This window comes from Phytophthora ramorum (genome assembly GCF_020800215.1).
Source record: "Phytophthora ramorum isolate Pr-102 chromosome Unknown Phyram_PR-102_s0006, whole genome shotgun sequence".
In the NCBI taxonomy this organism is placed as follows: Eukaryota; Oomycota; class Peronosporomycetes; order Peronosporales; family Peronosporaceae; genus Phytophthora; species Phytophthora ramorum.
In genome coordinates this window covers 1281513-1296772 of record NW_027150652.1, presented here as the reverse complement: position 1 = coordinate 1296772, position 15260 = coordinate 1281513, and the positions used below count along the sequence as shown (strand labels likewise).

The window sequence follows — 15260 nt, the reverse complement described above, 5'->3', positions numbered from 1 at the left end:
GCGAAGCAAACAGCAACAACGGCCAAGCGCGTTTGACAAGAGGGCTCGGAGCACCCGACTTCGAATTTTGCATGCCCGCGCGATTTGAATCCGAATCTCGCAACGCGGGGACTCCAGCACGAGGCGCGCGCTGTTCCGGGGCGCCACGCGCCGAGCTACAGTCCATGCTGTCGCGGCGGCGCCAACGCACGGAGGAGGCTGAGAGAGGTTTGGCCAAATATTGCAAATCGCCGCCGCGACGCGTATCCTAACTTGCTCCCTCCCTGCGGCAGGGCCTGCCTGCTGCAAGGTGTCGGCCGCGGTGCAGCGGACACGAAGTGCTCCCCCGTCACTGCACTTTCGGACCGTTAAACGCTGTCGATGAGTCCTCTTTGCGGCGATGACAGCGGAGCACAAGGCGGGGGCGGCTCGACGACGGACACTGGTCGGCTCGAGCAGCAGCAAAAGCCTTTTGCTCGATGGGCTGTAACACGGCGCGTTTGTGGCCGTCGTCGCCGCGGACACACGACCACAGCGAGACCGGAGAGTCCCGCACCGTACGCGGCGCGGCGAGCTAATATTGCTTACTCCATCCTACACTTTCGGTCACTTTTTTAATTGCCAACCACACGAGCAAGCGACGGCGCTCCGGCAGCCTGCCAGCAGGACCAGTCCTGGCCTGAGACAGCGACGCGGGTCCCGCTCGCCCATCACAACGATCGCGGAGATCATACCCGGACCTCTCCAGGCCGAGGAATCGTCATTCCACGCAAGGAGTCTTGCTGCTGCCGGCCGAGCGCCATAAAGCGCGGTGTGCTGATATGCGAAGCTGCTGCTGTCCTGCTGATTTTGGTGTCTTGCTGAATGCACAGGGCGTTTGATAATCGCGCGGCGCGCCGCAATCGGTTGTGTCGTCGGATATCCGCAAGAAATGACGTTGCGCCGCCTCCATCCCGACCGCGGACGCGGTCGCAGTTGCAGACCCCGGTCTCATCATGAGACCGCAGACCGGGTCTCCTCTGCGTGCTGACACTGATCGCTGGATAAGGGAGCTGTCGAGCCGCGAACCGGCTGCATCCTTACTTTTCTTCGCTGCTGCCGGCAGGTTGCGGCGGCGCCGTTCCTGATGCTGAGGTGACGGACGAAGGACGATGAAATACGTCGATGTGTCTGGTGCCGCCGCAACTCACCGCAACGCGAGACTTTCAAATTCGGTCCAGAGGGGGCGGACCGGAGCGGTGGTGTGTCCACGGTGGGATCAGCGTAGCGAATGCATCGTGGCACTCTCGCCCTCTGATCTCCCGTCGTCGCCATGAAGTGCACGTTGAAATGGCGCCTTCAAGGCGGCCTTCATGTCGCGAGGGACTGCCGGCGGAGCGACCGCTTCGTCCGTATTCGCCATGATGCCCTCAACGAGGGATCCGCGCTCACGTGCAGCAACTTGCTGGTACATGTACTGCCACTGCCGCTGCAAGTACATATATGAAGCACGAAGCCGCCCGCTAAGCAAGATGATTCGAGCGTACACCTCTGCTGCGAATATCGTACTGCGATCCGCCGGAGAAGCGTCGCCGAATGACCGAGGTCGACCTGCTAATATGCAGCAGTGCCACATTTACCGCGCAACTTCGAAGCGGTCGCGATCTACTGCGTGGGACCTGCAGCGGCAGACGAAGGCCCTCCATGAGGGCCCCTCATTGCGGCAACGATTCCCCTCGACTCGCTATGACTTCCCGCGGCGTGCAAGCGCTGCTGGCGAAGCAGCCTTCCCAACACCGCCAGCTTTTATTTCAGGCGTTTGTCATGCATGCTGCCAAAGCCGAGGCGAGCGCGCGTCCGAGCCGGGACCGGCGCCGTGGATTCTCTCGTGTGGCATCGTCGTTGGACCGCTGTCGCAGCTCGCGATCACGACGGCCGCCGCGCAGAGGCCAAGTCATCACGCCCCGCTTGAAGCACCTTCGAATATGACGTGGATACATTGAAGCGCGGGCTTCTCGGTGAAAGCGAGACCGCCACGCAAGACTGCCAAGTTTCCGTTGGTATTACTGTATCTTATACAGTGGCCTCTATCGCCGACGCCGAGCTACGCGAGCAGCACGTCGGACTCCTGCGGCGACGCGAGCTCCTTCTCCTTGATGTGCGAGCGCGCGACAGCCCTGTCGGCCTCGAGTTGCCAATTGGGCCGCCCGAACGCCACCGCGAACCCGATGGCCGAAGTCACCGCGTACCCGCAGATCATGCCGTGCCACACGCCCAGGAGGCTCTGGTGCGCCGGGTGCACGCCCAGCAAGTACGCCACGGGCACACCCACGAGCCACGCGCCCGCGATAAAGCCCACCATAATGGGCATCGGACGCGCCTGCGCCTTCAGTACCGCCTACGGAGCACAGCGCAAAAGGTTAGATCATTTGGCAGCACAAGAACGAGCAATGCAGCAGCAGAGGAGCCTTACGAACGAGTAGTAGAAGAAGCCCAGCACGAAGTACGCGAGCGCTGCGAGCCCGCAGATCTGGCTGAAGGTGTCGATGACTTGCGGGCTGTCTGAGAAGAGCTGCCCGAGCTGCCGCCGCGCGCTCACGACGATCGTACCGTTGACGGTCGTGAGCAGCGCAATGCAGGCCCCGCAGACCTGGGCGGTGAGCAGCGCCTCTGATGGCTTGCCCGCGCCTAGATGCATCCCCATGCGCGTGACGGTGGCGCTCACGACGGCGTACAGCGGGCTCGTTGCGAAGAAGAAGAGCTCCATCATGGCGTTGTGCGTGCCCAGCTGCACCTCGCCGATGGTGGCCGCGAAGAGCGTCATGGAAATGAGTTGCGCGTTCTCGAACAGCGTACCGCCCGCAAGCGGCAGTCCCACGGACAAGAGGTTGCGCAGGATGCTCGCGTCCAGGAAGCTGCCATCGCAGCGCCACGCGCAACGGCGGTGGAGCTTGCGGTAGAGATTCATGTACAGGACGTAGCCGATCAGCCGCGCAAGCAGCGCCACCGCCGTGCCCAGTGGGCACCCGACAAACCCAAGCTCCGGCAGCCCGAAGCGCCCGTGCGTGAGCCCGACCACCAAGAAGCCGTTGAGGGCGACGGCCAGCACGTTGAAGACGGCGGTGGGCTGCACGATGTGCTGCGCTTGGTAGAAGCAAGACAGCACCTGGAACATGCTGCGAGGCCACAGCCAAAGCAGCGACAGGCGGCAGTAGATGCCTGCGAGCGCCGCCACGCGGTCGGCGACTCCAACAGCCAACAGGATGTCTCCCAAATTCCACCACAGCACGGCAAGCGGCACACAGGCCACCGTGAGCAGCAGACTCGTGAGCAGCGCGTACTCGCCCAGCAAGTGGTAGTTCTTGGCGCCGAAGGCCTGCGAACACAGCGCGTTCATGCCGGCATTGAAGCCCTGCATGCTCACAAGGATGGACAGATCCAGGCACATTTGCGCGTAGGCCACGGCCGCCAGCTCGTCCACGCCCAAGTGGCCCACGACGCTGAGCTCCGTGATGGAGACGGCGAAGAAGCAGTAGGTGGACAGCGCGCTGGGCACTGCCAGCTCCAGCAGGCAGCGCAGTTCGCGACGAGCGGAGACCATGGTCGATGATCGGGGCAGGTTGCAGAGTGAGTGAGGGGACGTTAAACAGATACGTTCTAAACGACCGTCGAAACGGTTCAGCTTCCTTCCAGCTTCCTTCGAGCTGCCAGCACGTTGCCCACGGCCAGGCACCCGACCATGCCTCCAAGTCCACTCCAGCTGAATGCCGAACGTAGTCCGCTGGTTGATGAGTTCTCAAATTCTCTCGATCGAGACTGACATTTTCCTTTGCCTTCCTCTTCGTCCTTCATTTGCAAGTCCAGGCCAGATGAATAACAACGTCGGGCTGCTCACCCGTTCGGAAAAGGGGTAAGTTTAATCGTACTTTGCTCACAGGACCACCAGATGCCGCTGGAGCTGCGCGGCTTCAGCGCTGACCGCGGGCGCTTCCTGCTGACGACAGCGCGGTCCGACGCTCCACACGTCCCGCCGCGCGTGCTGGAGCGCGACTTGGTGGACCTGCAGAGTTGGGACCGTTTGCTACGCCGGAGCTCCCCCGGCCTCCCGCGACTGCCGTCCAAGCGTCTGCGCAGACTCATGGTCGACAATTGGGTGCGCGGCGACCGCGCGGCTGGTTGGAGACTGGAGCTGCAGAAGAACGTGAGCGCATGCGAGGGTTGGCTCAACGCCGCGTTCGTGCAGCTGCCGGCTCAGCTGCAGCAGGAGTTCCTGGACGACGAGCTGTACGCGACTGCCAAGCACAAGCGGGTGGCTGCTCGCGCGGACAGTAAGCAGGCAAGGGACCTGCAGCAGTATTTTACCAGTGCAGAGTTGGTGGATCTCGTCCTGAAGAAAGTGTTCAAGCTGCTACAGCTGAAGGACAAGAGCGACGTCGTGTGGCTCGAGCCGTCCTGCGGCGACGGGCGCTTTCTGACGGCTCTGCTACGAGCTGGCGGGCGGCATGTTGTCGGCTACGAGATTGACGAGAGGTGGCACGGTATCGCAACGGAAAACGTCCGACATGCTGCAGACGACGCTCGGTGGGAGGTCCACTCGGGCGACTTCCTAGCGTCCAAGAGCTCCATACCAACCGACAAGTTCGTGGTAGCGGTCGGCAACCCGCCGTTTGGCGCAAAAGGTGACGACGGGAGCGACCTCGTGCACCACTTCGTCCGGCATGCCGCGCGCGAATGGCACGCTCGAGTCGTCGCGTTCATCGTGCCGGAGAGGTGCACCCGCCCGGCGTTCATTGAGACCACGCTGCACCAGCTCCAGCAGCACGACGCTGCGTTATCCTGGGAGTTGAAGACGGAGCTGCCGCTCATCGACCACCATTTCGAGTTCGGCGCGGGCGACAAGCTCAAGCGCGTGCGGCAGCCTATCTTCCTTCAGATCTTCAGTCGATGATGATCCAGAGCTACGCCGACAGCGGAATGAATTGGCCTGCAGCATGGTACTAACGTTAGTCCACTCTCACTTCAAGAGGTGCATGTCCTCAGCGGCCACGGCAAAATAGTCCCAATTGCGACACTGCTTTTGGTTCGATTTATGATTTGGGCATACTCGTGGCTTTTGTGTGTCGTCGCAGAAAAATAGATTGTTTTTGGTCCCATCGTCCGATCGCGCAGACACAAACGGCACCCCCGCGGCAGTATCGAAAAGCGACGGCGAGCGCGATGAGCAGCCGCCAAGGCGAGTGGCAACGCGTGCAGGACGCCCAGGGGCGCTACTTCTACGTCAACCACGCGACCCGCGAGGTGCGTCTTGCGCCCATTTCCCCGTCTGTCCGCGGGTCTGAATCGCCCACACTGACCCATGTTGTGTACCCCCTTTATAGACGTCATGGCACCTGCCCACTGCAGACCCGCTGCCATCCGGCTGGGAAGAGCTCATCGACGGGCAAGGACGCGTGTACTTTGTGGACCACAACACGCGCTCCACCTCGTGGATGGACCCGCGCGTGGCGACTGCGCACCGCCGCACCCGAGGTGCCTCCGTGCTGTCGTCCAGACCCCCGTCGAGGAATAATATTCCGTCTGTGGCGCCGCCCAACGCGCGCGGCCGCTCCCCCACGTACGAGGACCCGCGCCGTACATCCGGCTCCGACGGTGCGACTAATGACTTCACGCGCGCCAGCAAGAGCAGTGGCGGGAACCTCTCGGCGGGCTCTCCGTCCTCGTCGGGCGCGCCTGCTGGCCACGGAGCCGACGCCGACAGGACCATCCGCATGGGCGCATCTGACCTGCTGGAGCGATACCGAGACGAGGCCAATTTAGGAGACACGGCTGTGCTGCAGACCACCACGTCGACGGTGCTGCCTGCTGACGCCGACGAGTGGTTCACGGCCCACTCGGAGGATTTGACGACCGGAGACGAGGAAAAGAAGGACGCACAGGATGTCCCCGAATTGGATCAGGTCCTGGAACAACCTGACACGGCCGACTCGAAGGAAAATGTGCCAGAAGCGCAGCCGGATGAAGCTGTGGAAGGCGACGAGGAGCAAGGGCAAAGGCAGAGCGACCTGCAGCAGCAGCTGGGCTTGTCGGACGTGAGAGGCAGCAGCTTCAACACTGGTGATGTCCAAATGGTGTTGCGCCGCTACTTCGCACCCATTTTCGTGCGAGACGACGACTCTCCGGCTTGCAGGCAGTGCGGTATGCGGTTCGGCACCTTCCGTCGTCGTCACCACTGCCGTCTTTGTGGTAACGTGTACTGCGCCGACTGTACGGCGAACAAGGTGAAGCTCCCGATCGAGGCCCCGACTTACGACAAGGAGCAACCTGTGTGCACGCGGTGCTTCCGCAACGTGGGAGCCGGTGATTTCTTCAGTATTGTGGGCTTGCGTCACAAGCTGGATGAGCCTGGGGCCAAGGTTGACGACAAGGTGGAGCAGATCATGCAGCTCGCCATGACGTTGTCGGCTGGGCGTCCCGAGACGGACGGAAACATGGGACTGCACCGTGTCGCACAGCTTAACGATGTGGAGGCGGCTGGAGGTGTTGCATCCTTCTGTCAGCTGCTGAATACGGATGTGGCACCACTGCAGCAAGCTGCGCTGGAGATGCTGGCAAATCTCATTGAGCTGGAAAATAGTGCAGGTAACGAACTTTCCGCTGGTGAGGCCTTTGCCCAGTCGGGGGCATGCACGCAACTCGTTCAGGTTATGGGGAACCGGGTCATGGAGCAACAACTGGGCCGCAGCGTCCGCCCGGAAGTGGAGCGCATGGCGCTTCGCCTCGTTTACCACATTTGTCAATCGACTGCATGCCAAAACGCACTTCGTAAAGCGGGTGGAGGCACACGCCTGCTCGATTTTTTAGCTGTCGATTCGCCGTCATCTCTAGAAATGCGGGTGGAGGCCGCGCGGTGCCTACGGCGTTTCGTGCAAAAGAACGCAGAGAATATCACGGAGATGACGCAGAATAAGGGTGTGGCACTGCTGTGCACCTTGTTAGGAGATTTTATTGAGCTGCGTGCCGGCACCACGCTTGAAAACAGTGGCATCGATATCGCCCGTGATGAGTCACACGAAGTGGCTATTGAAGCCATCTTGAGTACGATCTGCGAGTGCATTCACTTCGCAGACAATGGTGCTTCGCAGGTGCAACGGGGCGTGAAGCAAATTCCTGCAGACAGCATTCACTCATTCGTGACTGCCCTTCAAAAGGGCGACCGCGTGAACCGTATGCTGGCGTCACAGGTGCTGATTCAGGTATCGAAGGAGCCGTCGCTGATTACCATTTTGTCAACGGAGCAGGAATTTATCAAGGAAATCATGTGGATGCTTGATAGCGACGAGGACTACACTGTCGCCTCGGAAATTCTGTGCGGACTATGCTCAACGATGCCTAAGCAGTCTCTAAGTGATACTACCCCTGGTGAAAGCACCGATGATGCGCACGAGCAGGTGCTCAAGGTCATTTACGATCTGGACGTGTTCGATCTGGTGCTGAAGAAGTTGAATGCGTGCGTGGTTCGTGAAAAGCAACTCGTAGGCGAGATTACGTTCCAAAAGAACCTGCTTGGGATCACGATGAGCTTCAGCGCCGAGTCCGCAGCGTACGTGGATTACATTTGCTCCCGAAACTGCGTGCCAACGCTTTCAGCTTTCTTGCTGTCCCGCAAAGAGCGTTTGATTCCACTCTGCGCGCAGACTTTGATGAACTTGTGCGAGTTCAACCCCAGCATCTTCGATGAGCTATACGATCGCAATGTGTCCGAGTTTTTCCACCGCTTACTGCAGACACCTCCCGACGAGAACCGACTGTCAGCTCTGCGGTACTTCCGGGCGCTCGTCGACAACAAGCGTCCGTTCTCTATTGGAGTGCTTGATACGCTCTTCCTTATGGCATCTGGCCGTGACGAAGTGTTGAAGGCTGGCAGTCTGGATGTGCTTGCCCGCTTGAGCGGTGTGAAATCTATCTCGTCTGTGTTAGAGCCTCTGGAGGAGCCCCCAACCCCAGAGCTTGGCGAGATGGTGGTGAGGTTTCAGGAACGTGTTGTTGGTCTTGCGTACTTCCCGGTATTGATGACAATTGCGTGCTCCTCTGGCGACTCGGATATGCGCGGCAACGCCATCAAATGTCTGAGCTGTGCCGTTGGGGGAGGTGAGGAACTCGTTGCGCGTATGCTGGACCAGGAAATGCTGCGTGCGTTCTGGATGGGACTCCGCCGATGGATGGACGTACCTGCCGAGGAACTCACTGCAGTGGAAATGCAGCTGAACAAGGCCCTCCTGCAGCTGTTGTACATGGTGTTGAAAATGGCGTCGTCACGCATTGCGTCCATGGGAGAAGACCAAGTCACGAACCTCGTGACTGTCGTGACCGAGTTTATTGTGTCACAGCCAAGCCGGCTTGTCATGGGCATTCGCATTATCCGTCTTCTGATTGCCCACGCCGCCTGGAAAGACTCCTTCGTGGCGTTGTATGCTGTCGAATCGACTTCAACTGGTCTGAAGTTCTTGCAAGCTCTCATGAACGGCATTGAACAGTCCAGCTTGACTGTAAAGGAGGACATTGAAAACACAGTTTTCGATGATTCTGTAGCCGTCCTCAAGGAACTTATCAAAGACCCGCAAGATCCGGAGCAAGATGATGAACAAGGTGTTGCTATGGCGAACGATGCTATTGTCAACCTTATTATCAGCGCTGGCGTTCACGTTTCTCTGCTGGAGTTACTCCGGGACAACGCTGTTCGGGAGAGCGAAAAGAAGTCAGAAGGCAAGGTAGAAACGGAGAGTGAAGAGAAAACCGAAGAAAGTCACGAGTACGTTGTGACTCGCGCGCTCGAGCTACTTGATCTCTTGGCGCGTTCGCGCCGAATTCGTTTGCTCATTCTGGAGGCGGGTGACGCACTGAACGCGTTAGTGACTGCTTATGAGGCTACAACCGATGATTACGCTGAAGCATCCCCTGCTCGGCAATTGATCGCCCAGGACATCGGGCGCATTCTCATCCATTTGTCAAGCGATCCGCTGGAGTTTCGCAAGACGCTGTATGACCACCGGGCAGTACTTCCTCAAACAATTTTGAACAACATTCTTTCTCCTGTTGAGGAGGTCGCCGAAACAGCGGAGGAAATCGTGCTGAACCTCGTCGAGTCAGACTTCGCTACTTGCCCGCTGTGGCTTGATTTGATTGAGACTGCTAACGTACAGCTGGTGTTCCGCGTGGTTGTGGTAGCGAAGCGGGCGTCGGTGAAGGTCACGGCTGCCCGCAAACTGATTGACATCGTATTTTCACACCCTGATATTCTTGACGACGAAGAAGCTGGCCTGTCACCGGAAGAGAAAAACGCGTTGGTGTCGATGCTAATCGGTTTTTTTGTAGACTTTGACCCGCGTACGTCCGTGGTGGGTGTTCTTGCCTTGACGTTGCTGCTGAAGAACGGTCAAGCTCTGGACGCGAAGCAGATGGAAAATATTGCTGTCGACGGTGCTGTTTCGCTAGTATACTGGATGCAAAAGGGAACAGAACGCCACCAGGAGAATGCTGTGAAGATTCTGCACGATGGTGTGACAGACCCGGCTGTCCTGAAAAAGTTTTACGAGCAGCTGCAAGCTCCTTCAGTTCAACGCGAGACTGCATTCTTGCTGGAGTTGGGACAGCAACTGCTGGATGTTGACATCAAGACAAACCCAGAGGGTCTCTTTAAGCGATGCAAGCTGTTGCTAGGACTTCTCCAGATGACCGACATCGATGGATTGCCGAGCGATTGCATGGAGATCGTCGAGGAAGTTTCTTCATATCTACTGGAACTAATGGAGGAGAAAGGCAGCGAGACCGAACACGCGGCTGAAGACGCGGGTGACAAGGAGCTCAGAATGCAATTTCTGCTTGTTATCACCCAATTCCTTGCTGTGCTGGTCCCTTCGAGCTCGTTCCACTCCGCGCTGGTGAGTCAAAATGCTATCGAGAAGCTGGCGCTTGTGCTGAATGAACAAAAGAAGACAGAGGAACCGTCTCCAGAAGTGATTGATGAGACTCGTCGTCTACTGAGACAACTTTGTGTGCATGAAGTTCCTCGGTTGGTTGGTTGCAATGGTGTGGAAATTTTGCTAGAAACCGTGATAAAGCACGAGGACCAAGATGGAAGTGAAGAGGATTCAGAACACGTGGCTGAAATGCTGGAGACGTTCAATTCTGTCGTGGGGTGTGGACAGGCTGGCAAAACCGCCCTGATGGAGACGGAAGGCTTCCTCTCAAGCTTGGCGAGGGGTTTCAAAACGGTGTGTGGTGACCTCGGCGAGGATGACCAGGCACTGACCGCAAAGCTACTGGATGCTGATCCTGACAGTCGGAATACGAACCTGGAGGTGGCATGCGGTCTCTGTCTTTTGGTCTTCCTGCTTGCGCGAGGTGGTGCTTCTCGTGAACGGGTGTTCCGGGAGACATTGCTTATGAAGCACATTGTGGCAATGCTAGCTTGGTTCCCGTCGATTTTTTCAACTAGCAGGGACGTAGTTACTCCAGAGGTCAAGGCTAAGTTCCGCCTGATCTCCGCATCCGGACTCCCCTTCTTGGAAGCTGCGCTTGTGTCCGCAGAAGGATCCTTGCTTGAGCCAGAGGACAAAGAAGTGTGTTTTAAAAGCATCATGGGCGTGTATACCAAGACGCTCACGACCTTTGTCGATGGACACGAATCGCCCGACCTTTTCCTGTCTTCGTGTGAAGGCTTGAAGAGTCTTTTCCATAGCGACAGCGCGGTGGTTGTGCTGGGTGATGATGGACGGAAGGAGTTCGAGACCCTGCTAAAGGAGCAGGTATTCCGTTCACTCAAGACGAGCATGTACTCGATGGAATGTGTTGTTGCTCTGTTGGAAATTGCGGTTGCTGTGGTGCCTGCTTGGGCTGCGAAACGTGAAGACGTTGCCGTGGAGGAAGAGCCTGCCCGAAGCTCTTGGCTGGTGGCTGGGGTGCTGCACACGCTTTTCAACTGGGAGTTCTTCGGAGATGACCTGGATGTGTCGGTGTTGTTCACATTACTGCGACGATTCTGCTCATCTGCCAAGATCCGCAACTCCCTGTACGAACATGTCGACTACGACAAGCTCGTGGAAATCTTGGTAGCATTCGGACAAGATGGTAGGTGGCGGCGATGGCGCAAGTATGCGTTGAGCATGCTGATGCTGCTCGGAGAGGAAAGAGCACTAGAGCAGGCGAAACATGGAGGAGGCCCCATGCCGATGTTGCAGGCTTCGATCACCAGCTCAGTTCGAGACAGTGAGCAATCTACGTGCGCGACACGGTGCTTTCATTGCCGTCAAGTCGTACATGCTCCTCTGCATGCGAATCTGTGTGTGACGCCATGCCCGTATTGCCAAAAGGCGATTGCGGTTGCGTCTGACAGCTCGTCGACGGCGGTTGACACGCTTCCTTCCGTCGTAGAGCAGAATGACAGCACAAGCTTCGACAATGGAGTCCTGAGTAAAGTCTCCCCCAGTGATGGTGAAGATTTCGTCTGTGTGAACTGCAGCAATGTACTGGAGGTTCCCAGCGGTCTCAGTCCGTCGGAGATTGTGTGCCCACACTGTCTGCAGCTTGCTGCTGCGAAGAAGACAAGCCAGTCGGTGATGCCAGCCTTCAGTAGTGAGAAGAAAAGATCGTCGGTGTCGTCGGTGCGCTCGGTTGAATCAGGGGCGAGTTTGCCTAAGGACGCTTCCATGTCGGGGATCGACGTGCGTGATACGAAGGTGGTAAGCTGTGGTCACTGCGCCAAGCACCTGATCGTGAAGAACGGCGCGTCTGCCGTCAAGTGCCCTTCGTGCCATGGAGTCTCCAAGTTGTCAACGACGACAAGTAAGTTACTGCTGGAATTTCCCGACTGGTGTCACGTCCTAATGCTCTGTGCTTGGTCTTGTGTGATATACAGCCCAAGAAATGATGCGATGCAAGAATTGCAACACGCTGCTGAGCCTGCCGGCCGGTGCCAGAGCGTACAAGTGTATGAAGTGCCTACAAACTACGCGACTATCGTAGTGGTTGAAAGGGACTGACGTATCGTGTAGGTGAGAGTGTGTCTGATGCGAGGGATCTACGTGAGATGATCTCATCTCGGCTGTCAGTATTGTTAAGTGTTGATCAGAAGTCGTGCACGTAAAGGGGGGGGGGGGGGGTTACTCACGAGATTTGTCTTTAATGCAAAGCTGGATGAAATGAGTAAGAAGCAGTCGTGCTGCCTTCGTGTCCTCCTTTGCTTTGGTCCTGCTGCGGGATGATTTACTTGATGCAATGCTGCGTATTATCACGGTTTACTTTGAACTGATTCCTTGTCCGTAGCAGCATTTTCATCGCGGCAGATAGACACAATCAACTTCGCATCAGCTCGTCGAGTCCATGAGGTCGAGCAGGTCGTCCCCTGCCTTGCCCTCACGTTTGGCACCGTCGTCGTCGATCTTGAAGTCCCGGAGAATGGCGTCCGCGGAGGTCTTTCGGTCGCTCGCGGCATCGATCCAAATGGTGGGGACCTCTTTATCGTCTTCGTCGTCACCGCCGGACCCCTCCTTGGTCGGATCATCGGGGAACAGGTTGATGCGCAGCGCCTTGTTGTCCCCTTCGACGTCTTTTGCGGACGCTGACGTGCCCACGAGGTCTGCGAGCAGGTTGAGTCCGTCCGCGGCCGTAGCTTTGAACTGTTTTTGGTGGTGTTTGCCTGTGTCCAGGCCCTTCGCCGCCGAGCCGGCTCCACGCAACTTGCTGTCAGCAAAAAGCTGGCGCGTTGAGCGCGAGAAGCCTCCCGTGCCGTCCTTGGAGTCGGCCTCGTACATGTTGAAGCCCAGGTGCGAGTTGAGCTGGTTGCGTTCGAGAACGGAGCCTTCAGGCGCTTCGACAGACCCTTCAGCGCTGGCAATGGCGAAAGTGTCTTCTTCCTCAACGTGTCCCGAGGCGTCGAAGTAGCGAGTCGTGCCAGGCACTTTGCCGCCGGTGGCCGTGAAGCCCTCGTAGTGGATGGCAAGCGTGCCGTCCATGCCCTGGATGCCATTCTGCAGGAAGAGCGACACCTTGATGCGTGTGTCCTGGAAGAAGCGGCAGAGGTACTGCTTGAGCATGTAGAAGTCCGCAGGACTCATGCTGCTGAAGTTTTCCGAGGTGAGCTGGATGGTCTCGTCCACCTGGTGCTTGACTTCGGCCGAGTCCACGAGGTTCTTGGTGTTTGCGAGGTGGTTCATGGTCACTTGCAGCAGCTCGTCGGCCGACGAACAGGACAAGATCTGGTACTTGAACCCCATGCGCATGAGGTCGTACAGCTGACGATCACAACAAGTACGACGTCAATGATCAAGCTACGACCGAGCAAGGCTGGACAATCGTGTATCTACGCCACCTTGTCCATGCTGTTGGCGTTGAGGCGCATGATGGACGAGTGCGCGAGGCGGTCGAAGATCTGGCGCGTGGACACGTTGGAGTACATCCGATGCGGCTTGAAGAGCTCGGCCATGAAGGTCTCGTTGTGCATGGTCTTGACGATGTCCTCGAGCACTACAAGCGACACGAAACGGTTCAGAGGGCGCACGTCCATCGACAAGGACCGCGGCAGGAGGAGGCACCTTTGGAGCTCTTGTCGCGAGGGATGTTCTGGGCTTTGAGGCGCTGGTCCAGCACGTAGATCATCTCCGCGCCCATATTCACGATGAGCATGGGCATCGTCATCAAGGAGCCCGTCATGGCTGCTGCGTTCTCTCTCCAGGGACGAATTGAGCTCTAAGGCGTCGCACCCCTTCGCGTCCAAGTAGATCCACGTCCGAATACTTGTGCTGAATACTTGTATTTAGGAATGCTACTGAGTCAAAGTCTCACATTGCAGGGTCTGTCTACTGGCGACGTCTTTGCCGCTGTCCCAGATGATGAAGGACGAGACGTGGCTGTCGGTGGCCCCGAGCTCCAGGTCGGTTAGCTGCTTTTCCTCCACCGCGGGCCAGATTCGCACGGCGCCTTGGCAGTTGGAGTCGATGAAGAAGCCGATTTTCGAGTTGCTGTTGTTCTGGTCGAGGCCTGCCCACTGCACAGACGAAGTGCTGCCGCCGAAACCCGCCAGGTTGTAGCACACCTGCGAGCTGAAGCTGGCAGCGCACGAGTACCGGTCACCGCCGAAGTTGGTGTTTTCGAAGAAGTCGACCGAGCCGCTGGCGTGGGCCCCTGCGGCCACGAGCGTGGCTAGTACGGACAGCGAAAACGGCGATAAAGTCATGCTGAGTTGTGCGCTGGACGAGAGAATTGGGAATGGACCTGGCTGATGGTATTTTCACGGACGATGGGAGGGGCTGCCCTCTTCAAGTGCGATTGCCTCACAGCCGCTTTGAACGTTGCAGCAGAGGACGGACAGAGACTGTAGAAACACACCATCGGCAGCGTAGCGCAGGTGTATCGAGCGTTTGGGGATTTCCAGCTCCGACTCAGAGACTCAGAGATGTAGGTACAGATGTGCAACGTAGCGTGAGCGCCATTACATCAATGATACGTGGGCATGTAACATCATGCGCGTAACGCGTTGCACTGAAAAAGCGATTGTAGGCAACATGGCAATTATTACATGTTCATCCGCTACATGTATTTAGTAGCGTTACTGGCAAGTCTTAATCGTTGAGTGTGCAGCTCATCAACCACTCGATCACTGTTCTGCCCGAAGAGCACGCGTCGCTTGGTCGGCCGGCGGTGAGACAGCATGCCGACTCCTACGATGTGCTGTTTGTGCCTTAGCGCTCTTGGCGTATCTAACACTTTATTAGACGTCGTGCACTAGAACGCTGGGCTCTTTGCTGGTCTGCCATATCATGAACGACTTGATCTTGTCGTTGATCCTGTCGATCGCGAGATTTACGGGGAAGTCCTTTTCGGTGGTGAACCAGGAACGACAAGTGCCTTTGCAGTCGTGTTCCGTATAAAAGGCAATCTTGGCTTTCCCGTTGAAGCTGCCGGTCTTAAGCTGGTTCTTCCACGTGATGGACGACGGCTTGCCCACGTTGTCGTTGTAACAGTACTGCGCGTCCAGTGTGCGGTGGAACTGCCACTTCTCGCCTTTGAAGAACGAGTCGCCCCAAAAGGTCAACACTCCGTCGTTCTGAGCATCAGCACTCCATGCTGCAAGCAGAGCAATGGCGGCGAGGGAAACAAGTCGAGAGAACATGCTCGTGAATCGTTGAGGGCTTCGCAGTCAAGGAGGAAGTTTGGAAATGAAGGACTTGATCGGCATCTCCATTCTGCTAGCATCGCTACCGTAGTAGAGGTTAATTAGAAGTAGCATGAATTCTGTTGCATTGATT

At 57.5% G+C, this 15260-nt stretch overlaps 7 protein-coding genes across 7 annotated transcripts; 3 read left to right on the top strand and 4 right to left on the bottom strand.

Annotated features, from left to right (window-relative positions):
* Nucleotides 1–71: 71 nt before the first annotated feature.
* Nucleotides 72–364, top strand: KRP23_7263 (uncharacterized protein; the record flags this gene model as incomplete). The annotated part of the gene is made up of 2 exons (XM_067892555.1): nt 72–207; nt 273–364. 2 exons carry the CDS (start codon nt 72–74, stop codon nt 362–364), a joined length of 228 nt encoding a protein of 75 aa, XP_067744424.1.
* A 1698-nt stretch (nt 365–2062) lies between these two features.
* On the bottom strand, nt 2063–3559 carry KRP23_7262 (Protein DETOXIFICATION 15; the record flags this gene model as incomplete). The annotated part of the gene is made up of 2 exons (XM_067892554.1): nt 2063–2356; nt 2432–3559. 2 exons carry the CDS (start codon nt 3557–3559, stop codon nt 2063–2065), a joined length of 1422 nt encoding a protein of 473 aa, XP_067744423.1.
* Nucleotides 3560–3904: 345 nt separating this feature from the next.
* On the top strand, nt 3905–4906 carry KRP23_7261 (uncharacterized protein; the record flags this gene model as incomplete). Its single annotated transcript, XM_067892553.1, has 1 exon — nt 3905–4906. One exon carries the CDS (start codon nt 3905–3907, stop codon nt 4904–4906), a length of 1002 nt encoding a protein of 333 aa, XP_067744422.1.
* A 269-nt stretch (nt 4907–5175) lies between these two features.
* KRP23_7260 (NEDD4-like E3 ubiquitin-protein ligase WWP1) lies at nt 5176–11979 on the top strand (the record flags this gene model as incomplete). The annotated part of the gene is made up of 3 exons (XM_067892552.1): nt 5176–5256; nt 5337–11799; nt 11873–11979. 3 exons carry the CDS (start codon nt 5176–5178, stop codon nt 11977–11979), a joined length of 6651 nt encoding a protein of 2216 aa, XP_067744421.1.
* Nucleotides 11980–12320: 341 nt separating this feature from the next.
* KRP23_7259 (Protein OSCP1) lies at nt 12321–13665 on the bottom strand (the record flags this gene model as incomplete). The annotated part of the gene is made up of 3 exons (XM_067892551.1): nt 12321–13247; nt 13325–13479; nt 13548–13665. The coding sequence occupies 3 exons, from the start codon at nt 13663–13665 to the stop codon at nt 12321–12323; spliced, it is 1200 nt and encodes a 399-aa protein (XP_067744420.1).
* A 112-nt stretch (nt 13666–13777) lies between these two features.
* KRP23_7258 (uncharacterized protein) lies at nt 13778–14188 on the bottom strand (the record flags this gene model as incomplete). Its single annotated transcript, XM_067892550.1, has 1 exon — nt 13778–14188. One exon carries the CDS (start codon nt 14186–14188, stop codon nt 13778–13780), a length of 411 nt encoding a protein of 136 aa, XP_067744419.1.
* A 534-nt stretch (nt 14189–14722) lies between these two features.
* KRP23_7257 (uncharacterized protein) lies at nt 14723–15124 on the bottom strand (the record flags this gene model as incomplete). Its single annotated transcript, XM_067892549.1, has 1 exon — nt 14723–15124. The coding sequence occupies one exon, from the start codon at nt 15122–15124 to the stop codon at nt 14723–14725; it is 402 nt and encodes a 133-aa protein (XP_067744418.1).
* Nucleotides 15125–15260: the final 136 nt, after the last annotated feature.